Source organism: Ictidomys tridecemlineatus, chromosome X (assembly GCF_052094955.1).
Source record: "Ictidomys tridecemlineatus isolate mIctTri1 chromosome X, mIctTri1.hap1, whole genome shotgun sequence".
In the NCBI taxonomy this organism is placed as follows: domain Eukaryota; kingdom Metazoa; phylum Chordata; class Mammalia; order Rodentia; family Sciuridae; genus Ictidomys; species Ictidomys tridecemlineatus.
Window position 1 is genome coordinate 14,994,912 of NC_135493.1, and position 25,419 is coordinate 15,020,330.

At 45.8% G+C, this 25,419-nt stretch overlaps 1 protein-coding gene and 1 long non-coding RNA gene across 4 annotated transcripts; one reads left to right on the top strand and one right to left on the bottom strand.

Moving 5' to 3' along the window:
• Positions 1–1,392: 1,392 nt before the first annotated feature.
• On the bottom strand, positions 1,393–12,884 carry Zic3 (Zic family zinc finger 3). Of its 3 annotated transcripts, XM_005325162.5 has the most exons (4): positions 12,624–12,883; positions 11,199–12,422; positions 9,945–10,108; positions 6,934–9,119 (listed from the first exon to the last, which is right to left on the bottom strand). In XM_005325162.5, exons 2-4 carry the CDS (start codon positions 12,253–12,255, stop codon positions 8,940–8,942), a joined length of 1,401 nt encoding a protein of 466 aa, XP_005325219.2. In that variant the 5' UTR covers positions 12,256–12,422; positions 12,624–12,883; the 3' UTR covers positions 6,934–8,939. The 3 variants fall into 3 exon arrangements, with proteins under 3 accessions (XP_005325220.2, XP_005325219.2, XP_077890339.1); XM_005325163.4 differs by lacking the exon at positions 6,934–9,119 and adding an exon at positions 1,393–1,957 and having other exon boundaries at positions 11,199–12,884; XM_078034213.1 differs by having other exon boundaries at positions 11,199–12,883.
• On the top strand, positions 12,842–16,072 carry LOC144371682 (uncharacterized). The gene is made up of 2 exons (XR_013431659.1): positions 12,842–13,011; positions 15,905–16,072. It is a non-coding gene; the product is annotated as an uncharacterized LOC144371682 (long non-coding RNA).
• Positions 16,073–25,419: the final 9,347 nt, after the last annotated feature.

The following is a 25,419-nucleotide window of genomic DNA, read 5'->3' on the forward strand; positions in this document are numbered from 1 at the left end:
ATTTAAATATTCATAGCTATGTTCATAAAGCCACATGCCTGATCTAGTGATTATGCTTATGAAATGCAGTATTTCTTAGATGTCCCAAATCTCCATCCATTTTCTGAAAACTGTATTGATTTGGGCCTCAGCACAAACCACTTCTTTTTTTCTTCCCCACATTTCATTCTATGGTTTTAATAAAATATTCTGGAATATTACAAGTAAGAAACTACCCAAAAGCAAAACATGAGAATTACCTGCAAGGGGAAAAGAAAGGAATTAACATTTTCTCAGGAACTACTCTGTACTCTGTGACAGGCTCTTTATAGACATTTTCTTGTTTAGTCCTTAGAGCAACCCTAGGAGGTACGATTATTATGGTGTAGCTGGCTCATGCACAATACTGTATCTTACCTTTCCAAGAGGTTTTTCAACAAAACCATTATAATTCCCTACTGCCTGTTTGAAAGAACTCAGTGCTTGTCCTTAAAAACAAAACAAAACAACAACAAAAATCTACTGACATTGTTAGGGGTGTTTTTTAAAATGACAAGTGTTAGGGCACTGAGAACCAAAGAATCAGTCTTCCTTTTTTGGCTCTTCTATTCTTGATGTAAATGAACACCAGGAATCAGAGGGAGATGAGCATTTTTCCACTACTTAAAAATTACTATCTCATCAGTCTACTTACCAGAGATTTTAATAAAACTAGATCTAAAGATCCAATAGCAATATATTCTATCAGGCTGCAATTTTACAATACTTCATCATGGCATAATCATGCCAAATAAATAAAATGATGGCCATTTACAGATTATATTCGATTATAGATGTTCAATTTGAGAAATCAAGTATCTGGAGTTTGAAGAATTTCTCTGAAGTGTCTTCATCTTCTCTAGCACTACAATTAATGACAATTTGTATTTTAATAACACCTATACTCCATGATTCTGTTAAGTGTTCTAATCAATGGTTGCCAAGTTTTCTGTCCCAAATACCACTTCCGGGCTTCTGAATAACATACATGGTTTCTGGATGCCACTTTTGAGATTATCTTCAGCTTGGGCTTTCCTTTTCTTTCTCACCAAAACAGTGGTGTTCAAATACTCTTTTTTCTCCAAACTCCTGTATCTATTCCTTCCTTCTAATCACTCAATCAATCCTTGCCTCTGAATTCTTCCCTGACCTCCCCAGCACCTGGTGAGACCCTTCGATGGGGGAAGTGAGAGAACAAAAACAGTTGGTTGGGATTTGGTCAAGGGGTTTAGCCCCAGTTGATTGCTGTGAGAGGCCAGTATTTTTATACGATGAAAAAATGTGAACAGAGTATAAATTGTCCCAATTCAACAGGTTAATCAAGATTATTTAGGGGTTATAGTTATCACTATAATAAAACAATATTCACAAAAATAATTTGAATGGTTTTATTTAAGTCAAACAACAATTGCAGGGATCCTGGGCATTGCTTTTGGAACATCAACATGTGAAATTAACAAATCCAGTATTCATGTTTCTAGTTTTAAACACTTCAGCTCTACATGTGGAATGCAGATACTCAAAAAAGATTTGCAACAATGCACAAGATAATGCACACTGGGTTATGAATTAGGCCAGTCTTCACCTCCATCTTCCCATTTATAAATCCTAAATTGGAGGGGGGAGCATTTTTTGCTTTTTCATTTCACAAATGATTGTTCAACACAGAATAAAATACACCCAAAGAAGAAAATAGTCTTTTTATACCTAGGGAAGAAGCCACTACTCTTAAAATGATCACTTCAAGGTAACAGACATCCAAATTGATGTGGTTTTCTTTGAAACCTCATCAGTAAATCATTTCTTGCACAGTAGGTTCGGCATTAACCCTGCATTTAGGATAGGTAGTGTTATGGAGGGCTGGCTGCTGCATACCAACGTCAGTATCAAGTTCTTCGTCAGGAATTACAGACTGTCCCGGATACCAAGCAGGACAACACTGGCAAAAAAACAAAAAGTGAACTGCAGATAGGTCAAAACAGGCCACAGTTTTTCACAGAAAAATGTCATGTTACATGGATATGCCATTTTAAATGTTAGTTTGTGATAGAACAAGATGGAATCTTGGATTTTTAACAACTTAAGTTCAAATGGTCTTTACATAGGTTATATTTTCATCAAACACATTAGACAGTGTATACACCCTATTAGAGATCAAACATTATAAACTTGCCATCTGGTGAAAGCTATTTTTATAGTTTCTGTAAAGCTTACAATTCTCTGCATCAGATTAGTAAACAGGTTGAATTGTTATCAGATTAAAAATATACAAAATTATTTGGTCTGTTAGATGCTTTTTAAAGAACCATGCTATCTTCTTTCCTTTTAATAGATGTTGTTTATCTAATTTTCAAAGAATTTACATTCCTATGTTAAAAGTTACCATTAGACCCAGTGATCTGAACACTCCCCTCTTTAAATGCTTCCTGCAAACTGAGTGTTTTTCAAGCTGTACATTTCAATAGTTATAATAAGAAACCAAAACTCAGTGAGAAGTGCCCTTTGGAGACATCATTCAAACAAATATGAGAGCTCTTCCAATTTATCACTTGCCTAGTTTTGCAGAAATTCCATTCACATAATCCCTATGAAAATCAACCAGTTTTACCCTATCAAATGACCCAGGAACACCGCAGGTATCCAGGGGAAACAATTCGCCAATGTATCTTAGCTTGATTTTAAAGTCAACTTACTAGACAATCCGGGCTCTGTAATTCTTAAAGGGACAAACTCCTAACTGGATAAGCTTTATCAATTCAATAAACTTTTTGTTTTCCACACTTTTGGTATCAAGAGAGTTAAGCAGGAAAAAGCTCAAACCTCAGGGTTCAAACTACAGCATGGAAAAATAAAGCATACAGCAAGCACCATTTATTTCCTTTGATCTCTCAAAGATGTCAATACACTATTCCACTGAGGGGGTGGGAGTAGTGGCCGAGCCCGGGAAGGAAACTTCGCCCACAGGAAAGAAAAAAAAAATCAGTTTGGTGGCAATTTCAAAACAAGTTTCCAAACTGCAGAAGAGGCTCCAGCCCCTTCAACTTGCAGAAATCATACATAAGAAAAGGACAGAAAATACTACAGGGCGTGCTTATTTTAATTGCTGGGGGTTTCCAATGCAAAGCACGACAACTTAAATGCATAGTCCAAATTCTTGCTCCAAAGCCGTCTTCTTTGTGCACTGAAAAGGAGGAAAGACAACCCCATCAATTGTTCTCTGCAGATAAAGGCACTGTTTTGCAGATTTCCCTCAGATCAGGGCCAGCCGGGCTAATGACCTGCCCACCCACCTGGGGCCCTTCCCAAGGTGGCCCTCGAGAACTGCCCCACACCTTCAGGAGAAGCCCGACTGCTTGACACTGGGTAACTCCAAGAGAGGTGTCGTTTCGTTTGGCGGTTGGTCCCCACGAAGCCGCAACCAGGAAGAGTTCGAGCCACTTATTTGCCTAGAGGAGCTGGGGGGTCAATCACCACACTTTTGGAAAAAAAAAATCCTCATTTTCCCCCATCATGAAAGAGAATTGAAGGTGAATCCGCGGCATTCCCCTTCTACCCCCTGCGGAGAAAACTGGAGCTCTAGATCCCAGAGCTACTGGGGTTTCTTTCACAAAGCATTAAGGCAGTAAAGCAAAAGCTGAATGAAAAGTTTTCGGGATTGTGACCTACCCCCCCACCCCTAAGCTAAGACCACTGGCTGTTGTGATACACACAAAAGCTACGATAGTGCCGATTTTCACAGGACCACGTTTTAATGAGATATGCAGAAAACCGGGCCTGGGCAACGTGTAGGGTTCTAACTCCCAATGGCACAAGTCTGTTGGTAAGTCAGGAAGATTTATTTGGAAAGGATGCATACGCGCTCCCCTGCTTACTGGCTCCGCCATTGTCCCAAGGAGAGAAGAGTGTTTTTAGGGGCTTTCGCATTTTGGGGGCTCGAAGGTGCTGTGAAATCCCGCCAGGGACAGGGTAACTCGAAATGGCATCCCCTCCCCATGATAACCAAGGGGAAATGTTTTAAGTTTGCCCAAGAGGGTGAAGTGGCCTCCGGTGGGTTTTACACCCAGGTCCCGCGGGAACCCCAACCCCCCCCAAAGGGCACGCCAACTTCCCACGAGAATGCCCAGGAAGAACTTCTTCGCTTCCGTTTTTTTTCCCCCCACCCCTCCTAATAATTCTGTGTTCGACCGCCACGACCTACATTCTCCCGCGAGCGCCCAGAGCTGCGGAATAACAAGGGAATTTAAACGACACAACAGTTCGGCAGCCCGTAGGTCTGCGTTTTGCTGCGCTCTGCGGGGGTTCGCATCCGGCCGCCATGTTCACGACTCGAGAGCCGCCCCCAAACCAACCCCCCTTCCCACATCCCTCGGCTCCCCTCCCTCCCTCCCGGCTCAGCCGAGGCCGCCGTAGCGCTGCAAAGCCGCTTTCAACTCTACCCCCCACCCCCTCGCAGCAAAATCCGACTCGACGGCTGCGGGGTGTGCGCCTGCGCACGGTGGACGCGGGAGTGGGGGTGGCGAGGGGGGAATCCTACGACCCCCGGCCGCGGCTTGAAAAGGCAGGAGCCACGGGGAGCGGGGGAGGGGTTGGGGCCTGGGCCTGAGCCTCCTCTTTCCTCCCAGCGGGTCCCCGCTCAGGCCCTGGCCCGGCTCTCACACGTGCGCGCTAAAAACCCACTTCAAAGTCTGTACCCGGCGCGGGGGCGGCCCCCTTTGGGCCGGCACTCGGGCTCCGGCTCGGGCTGCCAACCAGGCTCTGGGCCTTGCCGCCCCCTCCATCCCAGGCGCTGCAGATACCGGAGCGCCAGCGATGAACCCCGGGAGCCGCGAGTGGCCTTCTTGTAGACGAGTACCACCCTCCCCACCCGGACCCCACCCCCACCGCTTTAGAAAAATGAATTGAACACAAAGTTTGCGGCCAGCGCTACGCTATGGCCTTCGGAGCTCACCATTGTTTGGGCTCGTATTGACCCCAGGTCCGGATTAGGCTGCGGCTGATTCCTGCTTTACAGCCGTGCCGGGCTAATGAGGCCGGGAGGCGATGGGGCGCGAAGCGTCCTCGGAGCCCAGGCGACCGCCGGCTTACGGCCGCCAAGGGCCCTGTAGGTGGAGGTCAAAGGGTCAGCGGGCAGAGACCTCGAGAGAATTGACCCTAGGAAATGAGGTCCCCTCCTCCCCGCCCGAGCCTCAACCAGGACTTGCAAGAATTTGGTGTGTGGACACGGATCCTGAACGTCCCAACTAGGGGCTTGAGGACTGTCGGACCACTGTCGCGACTTCCGAAATGTCTGGCCGCGTCCCGGGCCAAAGTCCGATGGGAGACCTGGGCTTGGAAGGGCAGAGGCTTGTGAGAGAAAACCAGCCTAGGTGTCGGGAGAACCAGAGCACACGTCCTTCAGTGTATGGGCACACCGATGGCGATTTTTTCAGAAACGTAATGTGTTAAGAGCCCCCTTAGACTTTCTCTGGTTTGTTTTCGGGAGATTGTCTTAGAAAACGGGAAGAGGGAGCCGGAGGAGACAGAAGCAAAGAGAAATCAGGCGGGGAGAAGGGGGGAGGGGCAAGAAAGTCCAGAACACACCAACTTTCCAGGGAGCCTTTGTGAGCAGAAGTCTCCAACCTTCGTCTAGCTAAGACCGACTGCTCTGCTTAGCCTGGATCCTGATCTTTAACCTTCCCAACTGGATGAAGGCCAGACTTGTCTTGCGTGGAAACAGCTCTGTAAATAGCCACCTCCTCTTTCCCCACTAAACAGTGGGAATCACCCATTTTGAAAAAGATAATGGATTTTAACAAAGGTCCTACCAGGTGCAAGAAGGAAAAAAAGGAGTAGATTACTAAGAGCCTAGCCCCAGCTACTAGCTTTAGCATTTATTATTGGGGGAAGAGGGATTGTTGTGCTTGTTCTTTAAATTATTTCCTGAAAATTCAAGAATGTAAATAAATGTGCATTCCCAGAAACAGTCTATGAGAAGACTATCTATATAAAGTTTTCTATAAAATTAATGTGTTCTTTGAAAAATGAGAAGGGCAAACGACATACTTTTGAGAAATTTGCTGTGCCCAAATTAGAGGTAGTCATGTAGAAGAGCAAACTTTTATAGTCTCTTAATATTGGTTACCAACATTGCTATTTAATTGGCATTTTCCTCTTTTAGGACATTCACAATGCTTTCCTGAGAATTTTATGGTGATTTCAAGCAACTAAGAAAAGAGGAAATTGTCTCCTAAGGAGACATTTAATATATTTAATTGGGGAAGGCAACTTTCTAAGTGAATCTTGCCCCAACCCATCTTCTTTTAAGGTTAAGTTAGGTTGGGGGTTGGGGGAGACGCATGGAGAAAATAGTAAACTGTGAAAGTTCATTGCATATGTTAGGAGAAAAACACACATTTATATTTCACAATGGCACACATTTAAAGCTAGTCTTATGAATATACACTTTCTGAAAACTTGATGAGAAAACTTTAAAATGTTTTAAAACGTTTAAAATGGTCTCCAGTTTGAAGTGAAGGAAAAATCCTGAAATAGGAATCTGGTTCAGCACCTTCAATGTCAAGGTCAAGAATGGAATGTCTGGGTGGGGAGTGGTAGATTGACCTGGTTACCTGCTCATTATAAGTGGAGTCATCCCAATCTCTCTGTTCCTGACATTCACACAGCCTTGGATATAGGTGGAGTAAAGTGCAAAAGACCCCATTCTCCACTAACAAAAAATTGCCTCCAAAGCAATTTGCAATTAGAAACTGTCAATAATTGTCTGTTGACAAAGATCAGCAGAAAACAAAACAGATTGCTTCAACTGTATCCAGGGAATCAGAGTTTCTTTTAATCATCAGAAATTCTCTAAGCATTTCAATTTTTGGTTGATTTATTTGAACATGAAAAAAATATTGGGCACCAAATACAAAAATGTTATAACATAAATAAGATGTGCCAATACTTTATTTCTTCAAAAAGAACAATCAACAAAATTCTAGAATTGAAAATCATTATATATAATACCAAATTGACTGCCACCAAAAAACTCAGAGCATTGCCCCTTAAAGAGAAAGAGGTACTTAAGCCTATTCATTACATTTCTAAATACTTTACAATTCCTTATCTCCACCTTCTGTAATTCATGCAGAGATTGGGCTCTCAATAACAAACAGCACCCTAATAAAAAGGTCTCAACACTCTACCCACTCCAACCCCCCAAAATAGTAATCAGTTTCTTTTCCACAGAACCATTGCAAAAAGAACTGTTTGTCCAAAGGAGTTGCTTCACTGAAGATTAAATGGATTGTTAACATTTTATCACAAAGCAAACAACCATTTTTCATTGTTATTGATTTTAATGGAAACAATGCTCTTAACATCTTTGCCTACAAAGAATGAACTTTAAAAATAACATATTTTGCAAATGTTTTCTTTCCATAGTATCATTTTGGAACTGCTGCAGTTATTACACCGCTATATAAATGTTATGAAAAATTGTGATAATTATGAATTGAACTATATACAGCAAACAAATCAGCCTTTGCCTTCCAATATTTAAATGGACTATGGTTCTTTTAAGAAGCACTTTCACCATAAGTAAGCACTGCTCAACTGGTCTTGCTCATCACCACTGTTCCAGACATACACTATCTTTTGAAAATATATAGAGCTAGATAGATTTGATAGGCAGATTAGATAAATTCATAGATACAAATGCATATAGGTACATGGATGATCTCTAGATAGAACAGACATGCATCCTGCCGCAATTTTCATTTTTATGTAAGGTAATAAAGAACTAAGGGACATAAAGCTAATTAGGTTACCTTATGTTTATATATGTAGGGCAGGGATGATTAAATCCAGCTTCTCAGTCTTTGAAGTACAAGATTGAGATGTCATGGCCACTAACTGAATTGATCAGTAATATTTGATTTGCATGCCGAAAATCCAGGACAAACACATTTAAACTCGCAGTTAAACAACCATCTGAGCTAGAGATAAAGAAAAGAGGGTCCTCCCAGATGGAAACTGACACTATAAGGAATCTATACTGCAATAGAAAAATAATTTAACAATTAAAAAAGGGATCTGAGTGAGTTATAAATACCAACAAACAAGATTCAATTTGCTCATTCTCCTCTTTGTAGAAGGAGGCTGTTACAAAACAAGAGAAAAGAGTCAGTGGTTCAAAAATTGTAAATTGTGTTCTTCTTTCAAAACAATAAATTTTTAATGCTAAAGCAGTTATAATCAAAAGCTGTACAGAACTTGTTAGAAAACATTTATCCATAAATATTGTTCAGTTCCCGGCACTTGCAGCAATAATTAAATTACAAACGATAAATATGGCATCAACGGATATGTATTTACAAAAAAAAAAGTTATTACAAAAGGCAACTGTATACTAAACGTCACAATCTGTGTAGAGTAACATCATATCCTCAGCCTGAAAAAATACTGAACAGTTTCGACCCCATTAGACAAAGATACATTCACAAGTGTAATGCTTTGAAGAAAAAGTTCAAGACATAACAGGACTTTGGCATGGTTTAAGACTGTGAGAGTTTAAACAATCACCACTAAGGCGAAGAAGAAATTCCATCAGTTTTAACATCACCACCACCAAGCCTTCTATAACTTCCTCAAGAAACAGGACAAATGTTAAAATGAACTGAAGGAGTCTCAGAATGGGGTATGCAGAGAGCAAGAGGAAGGGGAGAAAAAAGCAGTGAAAAGATTTTGTAAAAAATCCTTCAAATGCCAAAATGTATTTTCTAATCCTGAGAAAAGGGCATGGCTACTTTGGGATTTTGCCCAAAACCTTCCTGGACAATTGCAATTAACAAGATGTAGCCCTATGTATGGCCTCTTGCTTTAAAACTCCATTTCCATCTGATTGGTCTCAGTTTTCTTTTTAAAATGCATTTTGGTTGTCCTCAGACGTACCATTCGTTAAAATTGGGAGGAAGTCCAGGGTTGTGGCTGGTGCTAGTTTGAACTGCAGAAGGGGTTTTAGTGGTATCTTTACTGTTTGCAGAAGCTATAGCGGGTGGAGTGGAAGATTCATAGCCTGAACTGGCAGCAGGGGAGGAATCTGACCCTTGAGATTCATGAACCTAAAATTAACATGTATATATTATAATGAATATAATTCCAACCGGCAATGTGCAAGCAAAAACAAGAGCAGAATTTGAGCACTGTAAGAGCAAGACCGCCCAGTGACCCACTTAACATTTTTTTTTTTTTGCTGCTGTTGTTCTTTTTTTATTTTTATTTTCCATATTACCCATGTCTAGAAAACCTGGACATATTCGTCAAAAACGAGGTTCCATACTAAGGCATTATGGAAAAGGAATAAAGCACTCCATTTTAGTCCTGCCACTTCAAAAATGCTGACTCCGTGGATGGAGTAGGTGAGCAGTTACTCTGAGGGACCCCATAAAATAGTCACTCCCAGCCCAGGTTTCACCAAGCCGCTTCCGGCTTGGGGAAGCAGGTATAGAGAAGAGTGGCACAGGGACCCTGGACGCTGCCTGCCAAGTCTATAGACAAATGTGTGGGAATCAGACCGTGCTCCTCGGCCCCATTGTTTTATCCAAAGCCGAAGAGCAAATGAACGACCCTCCCCCGGGTTCGGCGCGGCCACTCTCCATTCCCACCGCAGGCTGAGCCGGCAAGAGGCGGCCACTGCAGCCTCAAGTCCAGGCGAGCTCGGCTAGAGCTTCCCAGTAAACAACTGATAGTTCCTCCACTCTCTCCCCCTCCCAACTCTGCTCTCTCCTGCCCCCCCCATCCCCAAAATGGGTTCAAGGTGTCACCGCTGCAGCAAATCGGATTTAACGTGGAGGACAGAGGGTTGGCAGCGCGGGCGCTTCCGTTCCGCGGCCCAGTGTCGGGCCGGGTGTTTACAAACCGCCGACCGCTAATAAAGAGGTAATTACCTTCATGTGTTTGCGCAGGGAGCTCGGGTGCGTGTAAGACTTGTCGCACACTTTGCAGATATAGGGCTTATCCGAGGTGTGCACATGCATGTGCTTCTTGCGGTCGCTGCTGTTGGCAAAGCGTCTGTCACAGCCTTCAAATTCACATTTGAAAGGTTTCTCACCTGCAAAATGTAAAAATGCAAAAGAGAGAAAATAGTCAGGGCCGGGAGCTTCCCAGAGAGGAGCAGCGCGAGACTGAGAGCCCAGCAGTCTTCCCGGAGGGAATGCAAACTAGGGGAGACTGGGACATCATTTTTCCCTGGAGAAAAAAATGGAGAGGGTTGGTTGAGTCCGCTGGGCTGGGAAGGAACGGGGCGGGAGTGGGGCAGGGCCGGCCCAGAACCTGATCATCCCTTTGTTCTCGCAGGACAAGAAAGCTCCTGGCTCCTCAGAAGTTTCCCCCAACTTGTGGTTCCACTCTACCGGGCCATGTTCAGCCACCATCACGGCGATGTAACCGAGCCCGGCGGGACAATGGATCGGGGATGGGACAATCCCATTCAGTCGCTTCTTTGTACCTTTTAATTTGCCTCTTTCACATGTAGCGGTTTTGCCAAGTCCAGTATTAAAAAGCCTGGGCAGTGGTACTTAGTGTTCGAAAACAGAAAAAATACATAAATCCAGGGGCTATAGACAGTTTTACAAGATGCTCTGAACAAGCCACGAAACTGTGGTGCTTTTTCTACTTTAGCTTTCCTCCCGGAGGACTGAACTGAACCAGGAACTCCAAATAAAAATAGTTTGACAAAAGTATCAGTCATTTAATTAGGAGATGTGCCAATCAAGTGTAAAAAAGAGCGGAAGTATCCGAAAGTTAGTTTTCATTAGCATTTCTATGGTTGCCTTCCTAGAATGTGTGCCGAGAGGCTAAATCGCTTGTAAGCAATACGCTCTCAACACATTCGGAGTCTCTTCATAGTAACCCAGAAAGGGATACAAAAAGAGGCGGCGCCAGTTTGTTCCCGGGCGCGAGAAGGTCCCAATTAGTTCCTGAGACTGCAGAGCAGTCGGCCCGAGAAGTTTGAACTGGGCAAAAGTGCCTCAGGTCAGGGTGGGCCAGGATGGAGGGGCACTGACAGCGCTTCATTCCGGAACGGCCTTGGCAGGGCGCCGCCCCTCTTCTCGGCGTTCACCCGCGTACCCTGCGTTCCAAGTCCGCTCGGTAGCCGGGTTCCCCTAGCGAACCCCTCACCCACCTGTCTTTCCCCTTACCTGTGTGGGTCCTCTTGTGGATCTTGAGGTTCTCAGAGCGGGCAAAAATCTTCCCGCATCCCGGGAAGGGGCACGGGAAGGGCTTCTCGCCCGTGTGTACTCGGATGTGGTTGACCAGTTTGTACTTCGCCTTGAAGGACTTGCCCTCGCGGGGGCACTCCTCCCAATAACAGACGTGGTTGTTCTGCTCCGGGCCCCCCACATGCTCCATGGTGACGTGCGTCACCAGTTCATGCATGGTGCTGAAGGTCCGGTCGCAGCTCTTCTTGGGCCGGCTTAGTTGAGCTTCGTCGATCCACTTGCACGACAGCTCCTGCTTGATGGGCTGCCTCATATAACGGAAGAAGGCGCCCGGCCCGTGGTGGGCCGCCACGTTCACTCCCATGTTCATGTTCATGGGGCTATAGTTGGGAAACTGCGCGCTGGCGGCATAGGGGTCCGTGCGCGGGCTGGCCACCGGGCGGTAAGGGTCAGGACGGCCAAACAGCTCTCCACGCAGCCCCAGGTGGACCTGGTTGTTGTCCACGTGCCCTGTGGGCGACGGGTGCCCAGCGCCCTGCTCATGCAGCCCGGGAAAGAGCAAGTAACCAGGGGGCTCAGGAATACCAGCTGGAGCGTGCAGGCTGCTAGCGGAGCCAGCAAAGAGCCCATGCTGCCCGCTTCCCGAGGCTGCCTCGCTGAGCCCAGAGCCGCGCTGGCGGAAAAGAAAGTCGCGCGTGGAGTTGAAGGCAGCGGACGCTGCGCCGCCGTAGCTGGGTACCTGGCTGGCATGATGATGGTGATGGTGGTGGTGATGGTGGCTCAGGGCGTTGGCGTAGCCCGAACCCTGCGGCGTGAAAGCCGAGCTCTGGCTGGAAGACAGATCGTGTGCCGCGGCCGGGCTGAGCTTGAAGGCAGCAGCGGCAGCAGCGGCGGCGGCAGCGTGGGTTGAGTCCCCGAAGGGATTCAACCCCATGCCCGCCGGCTCGCGGTTGGGCATCTCGTGGTGGCGCGGCGCGCCAAAGCTGCCCACTCCCAGCCCGGGGAACTGCGGGCCTCCGTCCAGGAGCATCGTCATAGGTGGGGCGTTCTGGACACGGGCGATCCGGTTTAAGTGAGCAAGGGTGCAGGAGAGGGAGATTTTCGAAGTGCCGTAGTGCCGTAGGGAAGGCGGCAGCCGGATACAACTAGGACACCGCCAAGGCGCTACCAGGAGCCGCAACTTTCCGTGGCTGCGAGAGTCTCCTGCAGAGGGATAGGAGGGAGGAGGGGAAGAAAAAAGGGGGGTGGGTTTGAGGGAAAAGGAGGAGGGAGGAGAAGGGAGGAGGAAAGACTCTGGGAGTAGACCTGGTTTAACAAACTAACAGGAGCGCACAAAGAAAAATAAGCTAAATAATAAGTGGAGGGCGGGGTTTGCCAATCCTGTCCCGGGCACCCCTCCTCTACCCGAGAGCGCGGAACCCTGGGGCCAGGAGGCTGGATACCGGCCTCCCGGCTGGGCCGCTCCAAATAGCGGAGCCCGATCGCGGCCGACAGGCGGGCAGCGGGCAGCAGGCAGGCTCGATCTTCGCCGCTCCCCTCACGAGTCCCAGCCTCTTCGCCTCCAGAGTAATGTCCTTGGACTGATAAAGTCAATCACTCACTCCTCTCACATAAACCGAGCGGGAGGCCGGGCGGCGCGCGCCAATGGGGAACCAGCTGGCCTACGGTCACCTGACCCCCGGCCCAGCCGCCCATTGGCCGCCGCCACACTGATTGACAACGCAGAGTGGAGAACATGGCAGCCTGGGTAGAGCGACCGCAGCTGATTGGGCAGCTGCCGGGCGCCTGGCAGGTGAGGCGGCGGCTGCCTGGTGTCCGCGAGTGGGCTCCGCGGGGACTGTGCGGCTGTGGGGAGCTGGGGCCAGGCTTCAGCCGGCAAGTGGCGGGGCGGAGCTGGGCCTCTCTGTGACTTCTTCTCGGCCCCAAGAGGGCCCGAAGCACCCCTCGCGCGCCCTTTACCCGCTTTGGCTAAAGAAACTCTTTGCCCAGTGAGGATCTTTTCACCGCCGCGCCTTCTCCGTCGGCGCGGCGTTCGATGTCCAGTCCCGCTTGCCTCCCCCACCTCCCGAACCTCACCACCTTGAGAACGTTCTTCCTTGGTAGCTGCAGGGCGCAAATGCCAGCGTGAGCGTAGCAGTTCCGCGCTCCTGGCCCAGCTGCTGCTTCCACCTCACACGCCACTACGAGTATAAGGTCCCAAGACCCCATACCCAGGCCGGGCCATCTCCCTGCCCGTGGCCCCAGCTGGCGGCAGCGGTCCAAGGCCCAAACGCGAGGATTGTAATTAGACCCGATCTCCTATACTTCCTTCTGAACCAAGCTTTGACCCTTTAGTTTGTGAGTAGCAGTTTTACTCGCCGATACCCACTTCCCCCAGCACACACCAGACACAACACAGCAAACGTACAACACAATAAACTTAAGCGCACAGCAGGAAACACGAACGCAGCACAGTAAACACAAGCACGCCGTATGAAACACGCACAACACACTAAACATGTACACAACATAATAGTAAGCACAACCAATAACAACGCTACACACAACACAATAAGCACAGGCACACAACTAGACACAATAGAGTAAATATACATAATACCAAACACGCACAAATACTAGATACGCACGGAACACATTGTACGCAAAACACAACACACAAACACATAGTAAACACACTAGACCCACACAGAATCAGCGTGGTTTCCGTATCACTGGGCTAATCAGCTTTGAATTCTCAACATTTTCAAACGCAAAAGCAGGGAGGGGGAATGGGGACTGTGAGATGGAATTTTCTTCCCTCTGAAGCCTGAGCTTTGCTCTCTTCTACTCCTACCGGGGAAAGCACGTAGTGATCTAGGGAACTGCTTACCCCTTAAGGATTTACTTTCCCTGGGCGTGTGTTGGAGTCGCCCCCCGCCGCCGCCCTCCGTCTGGTGCAAGGTCTTTCTTGGACAAAAATGACCAGGTTCAGACAGGGTTATAATTCCACTCAATTTTCTGTCTACCAACGCATTTGCAAAGAATGCAGGAGAATGAGAGTAGGAAAAAAGACCGAGAGAAAGATGGCTGTGATTGTCACATCTCTAGCGGGGCCGAGCCCCAAAGTCTGCGCCTTGAGGCAGCCTCACAGCCTGGCCGCCATCTCTCTGTAGGAAACAGAACATCTGATCAAGTTCAGAGGCGCCAGGAGAGACCGCCTCAAGCAGCGCTTTATAACTGCAGTCTTTCACTTCCTGCCCCCCAATCTGCCTGGCCTGACCAACACTTCACTACCTTCTTTGCCAGTTTGCTGGGGGAAAACCCTGAGGATACCACATCTTACTGTAGTCGCCCCTTCCCATCAAACTCGCCCCAATCTCCCTCCACTTCCAGAGCTCTCTCCCCAGGTTGGAAGGTGAGTTCACTGCTGACTTAAATTATTGCATCTACCGAAAACAGGCTCTCCAAGAAGGGTTTCATTGTCGCTCAGCAGAGGGTTTCTTTGCGGGGCTGGGGGTGTTTCAAAGAAGAATAAATATGCTTAAATCATGCAAATGAATTCTCTAGAGTCAGGTTTATAAAAAGGGAAGATTGCTTTTCTTTCTTTTCCCTTTCTCTTCATTTTCCCCTTTCTTTCCTTCCTTCCTTCCCTCTACCTCTCTTCACCTCCCATCACCCCCCACCGACCCTGGGCATGTTGCTGGTTGGGAAAAGTTTGGATTTCCTCAGAGCCCTTTCTGGGAGAGTGATTCTTCAGGTTTGGGCACCGGGAGGGGGCGGTTGTCCTGCTTTGGCCCGGTCAACCCTCAGTGAGAATTTCCGGGTGTCCCAGTTGGTACCTGGATAAACGAGGGCCTTGCGCGCTTGGGAGTCAGGGAAGGCTACCCCGCAAGGGAACGCAGAAGGGGAGCTGCCGCGAGAGCCTAGCATTCTCCTTTTTTTGGGGAGGAGTCTCGAACGCAGGGCTTGAGGATGTTGCCGCGTCTGACCTACCGGGTACCCAATGTCCGTTTTGATGCAGCCACATTTCGATAATTAATTGCCTCCAGCACGTGCTCTGTAGTCCCTGGAACAAAAAGGCATAATTCAATTAGATCATCAGCCGAGAAGTGGGGAGGTGGGGGGGTGCTTGTTAAGGGGCAGACCTGAGGCAGTTCTGCCAGGCCAAAACCCTGGGTGGTGGAGCTCTTCCCGGGGGCAGCCCGGCCCATCCCGAGTGTGTGGTTCTGAGGGGGTGTCCTTACTTAGTGAAGCGCTGGGGTCCAGGATGCCCCCAAAGAGAGGAGGAGGCTGGGGGCTTTGTGAACAGCAGGGTAAAGTCAGGCCATTTCGAATTCCTGTTTCGCTTGGTCTGGGCAGAGCTTTCCTTTTTGGGGAAGGGGAACCCTGACTCTTAAAACTGGATAGAAAGGGACATCTCTCCAGAAATTGCAAATCACCGCATGAGAGGGGGGAGAAGAAAAGCACCCCTCACCACTCAAAAGCAAATCACTGCTAAGGTGAGGGGGAAAAAGTTAAGTGGTTTCTCCTCCTCCCCAAACACGGTTTTTGGAGGACACCCTGAGAACAACTTGGGGGGACAGGAGGCTTTGGGGATCTAAGTCTGAGAGCAGGGTGATGGCTCAGACAGGAAAGAGGGAAGGAGAAAAGTTTTTGCACACAGTCTAGGACCAGGCAGGAAGAGCTCTCTTCTTTTCATTTTTCAGGTGGAGAGAGGAATCACAGCGCTGGGAAGGGCAGGACCACTGGAACCCCGGTGGTGATTCTTATTTTACGCTATAACCGAGGCTCCCTCAACAGCTTTGGCTTACTGGGGTTTACATGTGTATTAGGTAGCCTAAATTAACCAATAAATCTCTTTTATGCATCCCCCAGTTGTATGTGGTCTGGTCTAAATATCCACTTGTCTGTATGGATAGGAAATATAATGGGATCCTTTCCCTCACTCTGGGTTCAAATAGTAAATAGGAAAAAGATTTATTTTTACCCCCAAATCTAAAGCAATAAATAAAACTAGAGAAACTGATCATTCCAAACTAGCTCAGTTTTTGAGTCAGAGTTTTAGGATCTATCCTGAAGAAGTAGGAGGAAAAGAGAATATCTTAGGGATAGTAGGATAGAACTGGTTTCTCCGAACAACCCAGAACCCCCATCTACAGCGCTTTGCCTTTCCTTCCAGCCTCCTGAAGAACAAAACATGTATAGCACATTGTGTTATCATGCAGGACTTCTTTCTAAACCCATTTTCTGTGGTGGACTTGAAATGATCCTAACTCGGAGACCCAGCGATTTTCTTTAAGTCCAAGGGAAACACTGCGGTCTTTTCTTCTGTTTTGTATTTAGAAAAGACTTGCAATCTAACACTCCCAACATTTTAAAGACCCTTTAAACCCAGCAAGCGGATTTCCGTTCTGTCAATGCTTCCTGATTTATTTCAATAAATGAATCTTTGAATTCAGGAAGGGAATTATTCCAAGAAGCTGAATTTGGTGCCCCTGCCTCTCCCTAGTGGAGAACAAAGTGTTTCTCGTTGAAACATGTCCTTGAAACTCACCATTATTCTCACTTTTTTCCCCTGGTAAAGGACACTTTTTTTACATAAATGCCTACCCTCTCTTTAGAGTTCCAGATCTTTTAAAAAGAAAAACTGCAAATGGCAATAAAAAATGAAGGGGGAAGAAAGCTGGGGAAAGAATGCATTTTTAACTCCTCTTTATTTTTATGCTAAGATAAAGCTCTTAATTGGCTTCCGAGGCTGAGCTGAACGATCTCTGGGACCTGCGGACACACTCTCCAATCGCTCTCTGAACTCCAGATTTTATTGACTACATGAGAGTTTTCACTATAGTCCCATCATTTGACAAATATTATATAAGCCCTCAATACCTTTAAAATTCAATAGAGAAGGAACAAATAGATATTGTTTATCAAACCTTTTTACATATCTGTTTTGTCTTTGTCCTCTGCAGTTCAAGGCATATTGTTGCCTAATGTAATGAAATGCAAACCAAAGGAGAATGAGACATTTTCATTGTACTTGTCAATCAGGGCTATGCAGACAGATATATACACTTGAACTTCAGAGATACAGGCTTAAGTAAATAGGGCTGAACTTGGAGAAGGAAAGCTGAGAGTTGAATTAGAGCTTTTAGAGCTATCAGAATCCAGTTTGGGATCATGAGGGGAGTCCCTGAAATAGAAGAAGTGGAGTGAAACCCTAGGTGGCAGGCAGTGCTTATGAGCCAAGTGTGGGTGAAAGGCTCATGATGATCTGTGGTCCTGGCCCTCTGGGTCCTGTTACCAAAGAGTATCTTTACTGCTCTGTGGGTGTCCAGCTGTTAGCCTCCAGTACCAGTGTAACTCCTGATGCCAGAAGGGCAAGAGGACATTCCCTTTCTAGATCAGAACACCTTAGAGGAGGGAAGTACCCAGGCTAGGGGAGAGGCAGATCCAGGCAAAAAACACAGAAATATGATGGCATACTGGATTTGTTTACAAGTTTTTCCTGAGAGACCCAAAGAGATGGGATGAAGAGAAAGGATTTGGGGTCCCAACATTCCTGACATTGGACCCAAAGTTCTTACTAAGTTTCTAAATGTTCTATTCACTCTTTTTGTTTGTTTGTTACTGGGGATTGAACTCAGGGGTACTTGACTGCTGAGCCACATCCCCAGCTCTATTTTGTATTTTATGTAGAGACAGGGTCTCACTCAGTTGCTTAGCACCTCACTAAATTGCTGAGGCTGGCTTTGAACTTGTGATACTCCTGCCTCAGCCTCCAGAGCCACTGGGATGATAGGCGTGCATCACCATGCCTGGCTAATGTTCTACTAATTCTAAAATGTAAATGATGCTAGCTCCAAAGCTAGTAAAGAGAAGCCTTGGACTATCCTGAAATATTCGCCCTTTCATTTCTCCTTTGAGATTAAATCCCAAACCCAAAGTGGCAGGGAAGTTATCTCTGGACCATATCATGGTTTCTAGCAGTGATGTGCATCCTTGGTACTTAGGTCTAGGGCCATCATTTCCTGATCCAGTTCTATTTAAACATTCCATCTTTCTTCCCTCCTCATTAAGGGTCAGAGACTACATTTCCTGAATTATCTTTACTTTTGCCCAAGTGGAGAATATGAATTCCTGACCTCTAAAAATGCTCTCAGACTCCCAAGGACCTTCATTTAGTTCTGGAATGGTATTTTGTAAAATCAAATTGCCTGTTGTTTTTGCACTTGGCTTGGGGTCATTCATGTGGTCCTTTCCTAGTGAGAAGATGAGAGGCAGGGGCTTTGATATTAAAGCATCAGGACCTCCCTTTCTTTCCCCTTTTCTCACCTACTCCCAAAGAGGACAAAGTGGGGGTGAATTAGACTAATATCTGGTTTGGACTTGAATGACAAACTATGGACTGCAAACTACAGGCCAGATCTGGCCCATAGCCTGTTATATTCATATGGCTCCAGGAGACAAGAATGTTTTAAAAACATCTTTAAAGGGTTAGACATAGAAAGAGGGGAGGAGATTATGCTACAGAGACTAAATGTAGCCTGAGAAGCCTAAAATATTTTCCATTTGGTCCTTTACAGAAAGTTTGAGACCGTATTCTCAGCAGAGGCTAGATATTCTTAACTGATAAGTTTTTTTTTTTTTAAAGAGAGAGTGAGAGAGGAGAGAGAGTGAGAGAGGGTGAGAGAGAGAGAATTTTTTTTTTAATATTTATTTTTTAGTTCTCAGCAGACACAACATCTTTGTTAGTATGTGGTGCTGAGCATCGAACCCGGGCCGCACGCATGCCAGGGGAGCGCGCTACCGCTTGAGCCACATCCCCAGCCCTGATAAGTTTTATTAACCATCACCCTCCTACTTTTTAATATTCATTTTGCACATGGTGTGAATTCTTTTTCCAGTCTCACACCCCAATTATTTCCAGGGATCACTTTGGTTTGGAGAAAGGTAAGAAAGTAGTGGAGGGAGGAGGAGCCCCAAGGAGAAAGAGGGGATGAGAAGAGAGAAGTGAGGAAAAAGAGTTGTGAATATCTCAATCAGTGACTAGGTGACCTCTGACCCTGAGGGTGGTTTTATTGTCTTTCTCCTTTGGCTAGAGATACATGGTTTATTGACCCTTTCTGCGTGACTGAGCCCTGAGGGGCAACCACAGCTGCCAAACCAAGCAAGGCATTTGAGTCCAAGCAGAGGCCCCTAAGCAGCCTGCCTTCAGGAAGCCAAGGGGAAGTGACCCCAGTTCCCTAGGCATGGGGAACTTTGAGGAACCAAGAGGTCAGTCCCCTCTCTCCCAATCAACTGCCCCTCATCAGTGAGGGCCTGAAGTTTGCCCCTTTCCTCTTTCTCTCCCAGAAACACTTGCTCACTTTCTCCCAGGAACAAATGCCAACAGTCAGTAGACTAAGGTTTCCTCTGTGCACCTCCCCCCTTCATACTGTAAAGATAGGCTAGGCTAGGGATGTAGCTCAGTGGTAGAATATGCTTTATTTAGCATGCCTGAGGCCCTGGCTACCACCCCCAGCACCAAACTAATTATTTAATTAATTAAGGTAGATAAATTTAAAGATTCCAGGGTGCTTCCAACACCCCAGCTTGCCAGGTGCCTTCTCTCCTTTTAGTGTAGCTTCCTATTTTCTCCTCCTCCTTCCTTCTTCTCCAACCTATCTGGAGTTTCTCTTTCTGGGCAGCATATTTCCTCTTCCCTTCACTCTTGACTCTCAGACTCAGTTTTGTTAGATTGCAGTTTACTTTTTGAGTCTGGCCCAGGCTGGCAAAGAGTTACCCCCCCTGGCCCAGGTAGCCACTCCACTCATGTAAAGTTGCCAAATTTGACACATAACATTCAGGACATTCAGGTACTTTTGAATTTCAAGTGAGCAAAAAAAAATTTTTTTTGACTACCAGGGGTTTGAACCCAGGAGGGTGCTTTACCCACTGAGCTGCATCCCCAGCCCTTTTATTATTTTTTGTTATTTAGAGACAAAGTCTTCCTATGTTTCCCAGGCCAACCTCAAACTTGCAATCCTTCTGCCTCCACCTTCCAAATTCCTGGGATTACAGGAGTGCCCTGCAGATAGACAGATATATATATATATATATAGATTGATTGATTTATAGTCTGTTCCAAATATGGCATGAGACAATTACACTAAAAGATTCTCTTCATTCTTTATCAGGACTTTGAATTTAACTTTATCTTATAGCAGTATGGTCTGGATGGGCTAAATAAATTATCACATCAACACAGCTCTTCTAGCCTAAATGTGGCCTGCCTACATGCCACCTGCTATGGAGGGTAAAGAAAGGGGCACTTCCTGCACCTAAGGTTTCCCAAAGGTGTTATTTGCAGGAAAATCGACTTAGAGACAAGGGCAGCCCAGCTTCCCTTTCCAAGGAGAGCCTGTGGGAAACTCTAGATCCTGCTATGCAGATGTGCCCTTTGTGTTTTCAGAGGCCTACTGGGGAGATTGTCACACTTGGGCTGACAGGGGGTGTGATCAGTCCCACCGGCCTCTGCCCTAGACCCCTAGGGAAGTTCCATGTAATACCCACCAGGCTACACTGCAATCTTTGAGGGTCAGTAAGCTGAGGACCTTGAGACTCAAGTACTGCAGGCTTCTGAATGCAGTGTGTTGACCTGATCCTCCTGTCGCCCCCACAGGACCTGAAACTCGGGTATGCCCTGTGCGTTCTTTCCTAATTTACTCAGGCTGTAGAAGCCCAAGGCTCCTTTACCCTTATCTCGCAGGGTTCAAGTTTCATGCGGGCCGGTCCCCGGAATCCTTTGTGTCTTGCCCCGCCCCCTCACTTTAACCTAGCCGACTTCAAAAATAAAGAGCCTGGAAAAAAAAAAAAGAAGAAGAAGAAGAAGAAAAAGAAGAATTAGAAGAATAGAAGCTCCTACTCAGGATGAACCTTTGAGGATGAGGATCCTCAACAAGTGGAATTCCCTAGACTGTGGTGGTCACTCTCTTTAGCCCGGTTCAATCCACAACCTCACTTTAATCCACACTGGCTACGCAGAATCTCCTCTGCAGGCACCCGGAGCTAAAGGTCACGTTTTCTGGAGGACCAAGCCAGAATGAAACAGGCTTGTATCAGTAAATAATCATTTTCCTCCGCCCTGGCTTCCCACCCCATATCACACATTGCATTTTGTAGCTCAGTGTTAGTTCCAAGGGTCGCTCAGAAGGCTTAAAAAAAAAACGTTCCGCCCAGGACCGCCAGAGGCTGAGGCAGGAAGATCGCAAGTTCAAAGGCAGACTTCGCAACTTAACACTACCCTCAGCAACTTAGCGAGATTCCCATCTCACATATTTTAAAAAAAATTTTTTTTGTTTAAATAAATAAGAAGGTCTGGGAATGTGGCTCAGTGGCTAAGTGCCCCTGGGTTCAATCCGTGGAACCAACAAACAAACAAGTACCAGAAACTATTGCTTAAATACCCGATTCTACTTTAGAAAAGCTAATTCTTCCTTCTTACCTCCTCTTCCTTCTTCTTTCCTCCTTCTTCCTGAAGTGCTTTTAGCCTCTAAAGTTTTTTTGGAGTGAAGAGAGTTTTCACCACCTACAGATGCAAACTGGAATTCTTGGTGGTTTATATAGTCCATATCCACTGTGACGTCTGTATACACTGGCCAATCTCCTCCAGTTTCTAATGTGCCCTCTAGGAAGCGAGGATGACCTATGTCCTTGATGCACCCACTAACTTCCACATGATCTGTCAGTTTTGTGGTTCTCAGAGAAAGATATTGCAATATCTAGTGTTCTAAATTTCACACCCTCCTTGGAAGGGGGAGGTTTTGCCACCTTCTGTTCTGGAAGCAAGAGAGTGAAGCTAGGGTTCTATTGGCCCCCAGGGAACCTGGGGAACCCTGGCTCCACTTTGGAAATTCCTGGGGATCTTTGAAATTTCTAGATACCCAGATCTACCCCAGAGCTTTTGACTCATTTAGTCTTCCGGGGGAGTGCCATGTGACAATTTTTGAAGCTCCCTTTTGATTTATAATTAGGAACTACCATGCCAGAGTAAGTAGCTGAGTAGATGACTCTCTGGAGCCTCCCACCCTATAGCCTTCCTAGGCTTATTTCTGTGTGTGGGGGTGGGGGAGGGGGGAGGAGTACTAGGCAAGTATTCTACTACTGAGCTGTACTCCCAGCCCTGCAATTTTCAATCTTGATCCTGGCATGACCACCCACATCTGAGGTGCTCCAACTAGATGTCCTCTACAAATAAACTTGGGGTTCCCATCCTAGACAGTTATCCCCATCTTTCCCCTTCAGATATTCCCATAAAGAAAAATCTCATCTTTAACTTCTGCCTCACTCTCCTTGCTTTCTAGAAATTTCCTTTTATCTTTGTCTGAAGTGGAAGAAATCAAGAGATTCTGGTCAGGAAATGGTTTGTACCGGGCCTGGATTTATTTATTTATTTATTTATTTTCCTGCTGTAACAGGATAGCAGTTCCACTGGAAGGCAGTGAGGGATGGAACTGCTTAAAGAATAGGATTGTTCTCTCCATTTCAGCAGATCCAATCCTGGCCTATTACTTAAAAGAAAGGAGAATGGAATGGGAGTGGGGAAAATTCCATTTCACTCAGAATGTTTCTTTGTTACCTTTTCTCCAGCCCTAGGTAAACTCCCCAGGATTGGTGAGGGAAGCCTTATGCTTCTCAATATCTAACTGGAAGGAACAAAGCTATTTATTTATCTTACAATTTGGTTCAGGCTCCAGGGACATCTTCCTGCAGTTGTGGAAAGCAGGAAGTGATGGGACAAGTGGTTGAGGTTCAATTGCAGAGTAGCTTGAAACTGAACCATTTTTTCCCATAGAAAACCTTTTTTTTTTTAAAGCCACATGAGCAATATGTTGGTTGGCTTCATTCTTCAAAATATTTATAGCTTTTATGATACATGTAAGACACTATGGAGTACTATGGAGGAGATAAGAATAAATGATGCCGTGATTCAGTTATGCATATAGTTCAGCAAAACATTTTGGTATCCTGAAAACAAATGCTCGGGTTTGAAGTTTAAAGACACATATTTTGTGAATACTATGTTGATTACTTAAAAGTATGGGGGCAACTACTTGCGCTTCTCTGTTTTTATATGAAGATGCTTCTTTTGGCCATGTCTTTCCCAACCCAGATGTGTTGCTGGTGTTTGCTGGGACAAATACATAAGCAGAAATGTTATAGAAGTGTCTATTTTGGGGTGAAGAAAAAAAATCAGCCTGAGTTCATTCCTTTTAAATTTTGGGAGTGACTTCTTCCATTAATTTTCTACTTTTGTCCTTTTCTGCTATATAGTCTTCAAGCTCAAGGACTCAATTTGATATTCTTTACATTCTGCCACCCTCCCTTTTGTTTTTGGTACCAGGGATTGAACTCAGGTTCGCTTGACCACTGAGCCACATCCCCAGGCTTATTTTATATTTTAGTTAGACATAGGGTCTTACTGAGTTCCTTAGTGCATGGCTTTTGCTGAGGCTGGCTTTGAACTCATGATTCTCCTGCTTCACCTGCTGGGCTACATCTACATTCTGGCCCCTTTAAACAAAAACAAAAACATATTTTTTTGTATCAGGGATTAAACCCGGGAGTGCTTAACTACTGAGCCACATCCCCAGACCTTTTTATTTTGAGATAGGGTCTTGCTAAGTTGTTGAGGCTGGTTTTGAACTCCTGATCCTCCTGCTTCAGCCTCCTGAGCCACTGGGATTACAGATGTGAGCCACTTTAAACAAATTTGGAACAGTTTGAGACTTCTTATTCTCCTTAATCCCACAATTCCATAATTCTCCATAACACATAGACAGAGAGCACTTCTTTGTTCACCATTTAACTTTTTTTTTTTTTTGTGGGGGGATACTGGGAATTGAACAAGGGTGCTTTACCACTGAGCTACATCCCCAACCCTTTCCTTTTTTAATTTTGATACAGCGTCTTGCTAAGTTGCTGAAGCTGGCCTTGAACTTGCAATCTTCATGCCTCAGTTTTCCAAGTTGCTGGGGTTACAGGCATGTGTCCTCTGAGGATAATACAATGGAGAAAGTATAGTTTACACATGCTTTGTAATACAGAATTTCTGATCCATAGAAATGATGTGCTAAATGAATTGCTGTGACCATTGTTTCAAAAGGCCCATTCAATTATTTCAGATGCTACTTTCATGTTCTATTACTCATGGAGTATGTACAAATTATAAATGGAGTCTTTGATCTCAAAGACCATAAATATCAGATATTTACACAAATTACAATATTTAAATCCAAATATTAAAAAAATATTTGGTAAGTGAAATGATGGACCTTGCCTTTTCTAAAGAGAACCCACATCACAGACCTCTTTGGGTAGTCAGACCATAGAGGCCATCAAGGCATCAGGCAGCTCATCTTGCTTTTTATATCATTTCCTTGAATGGAAATACATTTGAAGGGAATTTTCATCTGAGCAAAAGGTGAAAAAGAAGCATCCTAGCAATGAGATGGCTGTATTCATTCCCATCTCCAATCTCCCTGCCTCCATGCTGAAAACCTTGGTTCAACCCCTTCCATTTTCAAATTCAGTAGAAGGACCACATTTGGATATGAGAGGAGGGCTTGTTACTCAGCCCCTCAATTTACTGGTTATATTTTGTTTAGGAAGCCACATCTGTGTCCCTCATCTTCTCCCCTGTCTCAACAGACTCCTCAGGATTATATTTTGCATTTTCAGATCTCACCAGCAGAATTAACCAAACAAAGCCCTCTGATCTTAAGGCTACATACAGCCTGCCCTACCATCACTACCTACAGGCCTGAGCAGCAAATATTGCTAAAAGATTGCTTCACTGGGCACTCAAGGGTTGGGCTGAGGTTGAAGATGGGGGGGTGTCTGTGGGTGGGTGTGCGTGGGGGGGGTTATTGGTGAAACTGAAGGCTGCAGGGATTCCCAAGAAATAAGCGTGTAGTGTGAGTGTGCGAGTGTTAAGAAAAGGCCTTGTTAGGCCCACAACACATCTCACCATTAGCTTCTCCCTCGCCTTTCTTGAGGCACCACTTACGACAGCGCCTGTGGCGCCCGCGCTTTTGGTGAGCGCGGATGCTTGTGCAGGCTTCTCTTCCTGTTGGTCAGGAATCTGAGGATCCCCTACTTTGCGATTCAGGGAGTGTGAAATAGCGGGAAATTGGAGCCCGAAAACCAGGAAGAGAGCAAGGACCCCGTATCTCATCCTAGT

What these genes read in the sequence shown, in the direction of transcription:
- Zic3 (XM_005325162.5), bottom strand. Translation starts at nt 12,255, where the DNA reads ATGACGATGCTCCTGGACGGAGGCCCGCAGTTCCCCGGGCTGGGAGTG. An exon ending in CCACAAGAGGACCCACACAG is followed by an intron (nt 10,109 to 11,198) that starts GTAAGGGGAAAG and finishes TACATTTTGCAG; the next exon opens with GTGAGAAACCTTTCAAATGT. An exon ending in CCCTGCGCAAACACATGAAG is followed by an intron (nt 9,120 to 9,944) that starts GTAATTACCTCT and finishes TGTTAATTTTAG; the next exon opens with GTTCATGAATCTCAAGGGTC.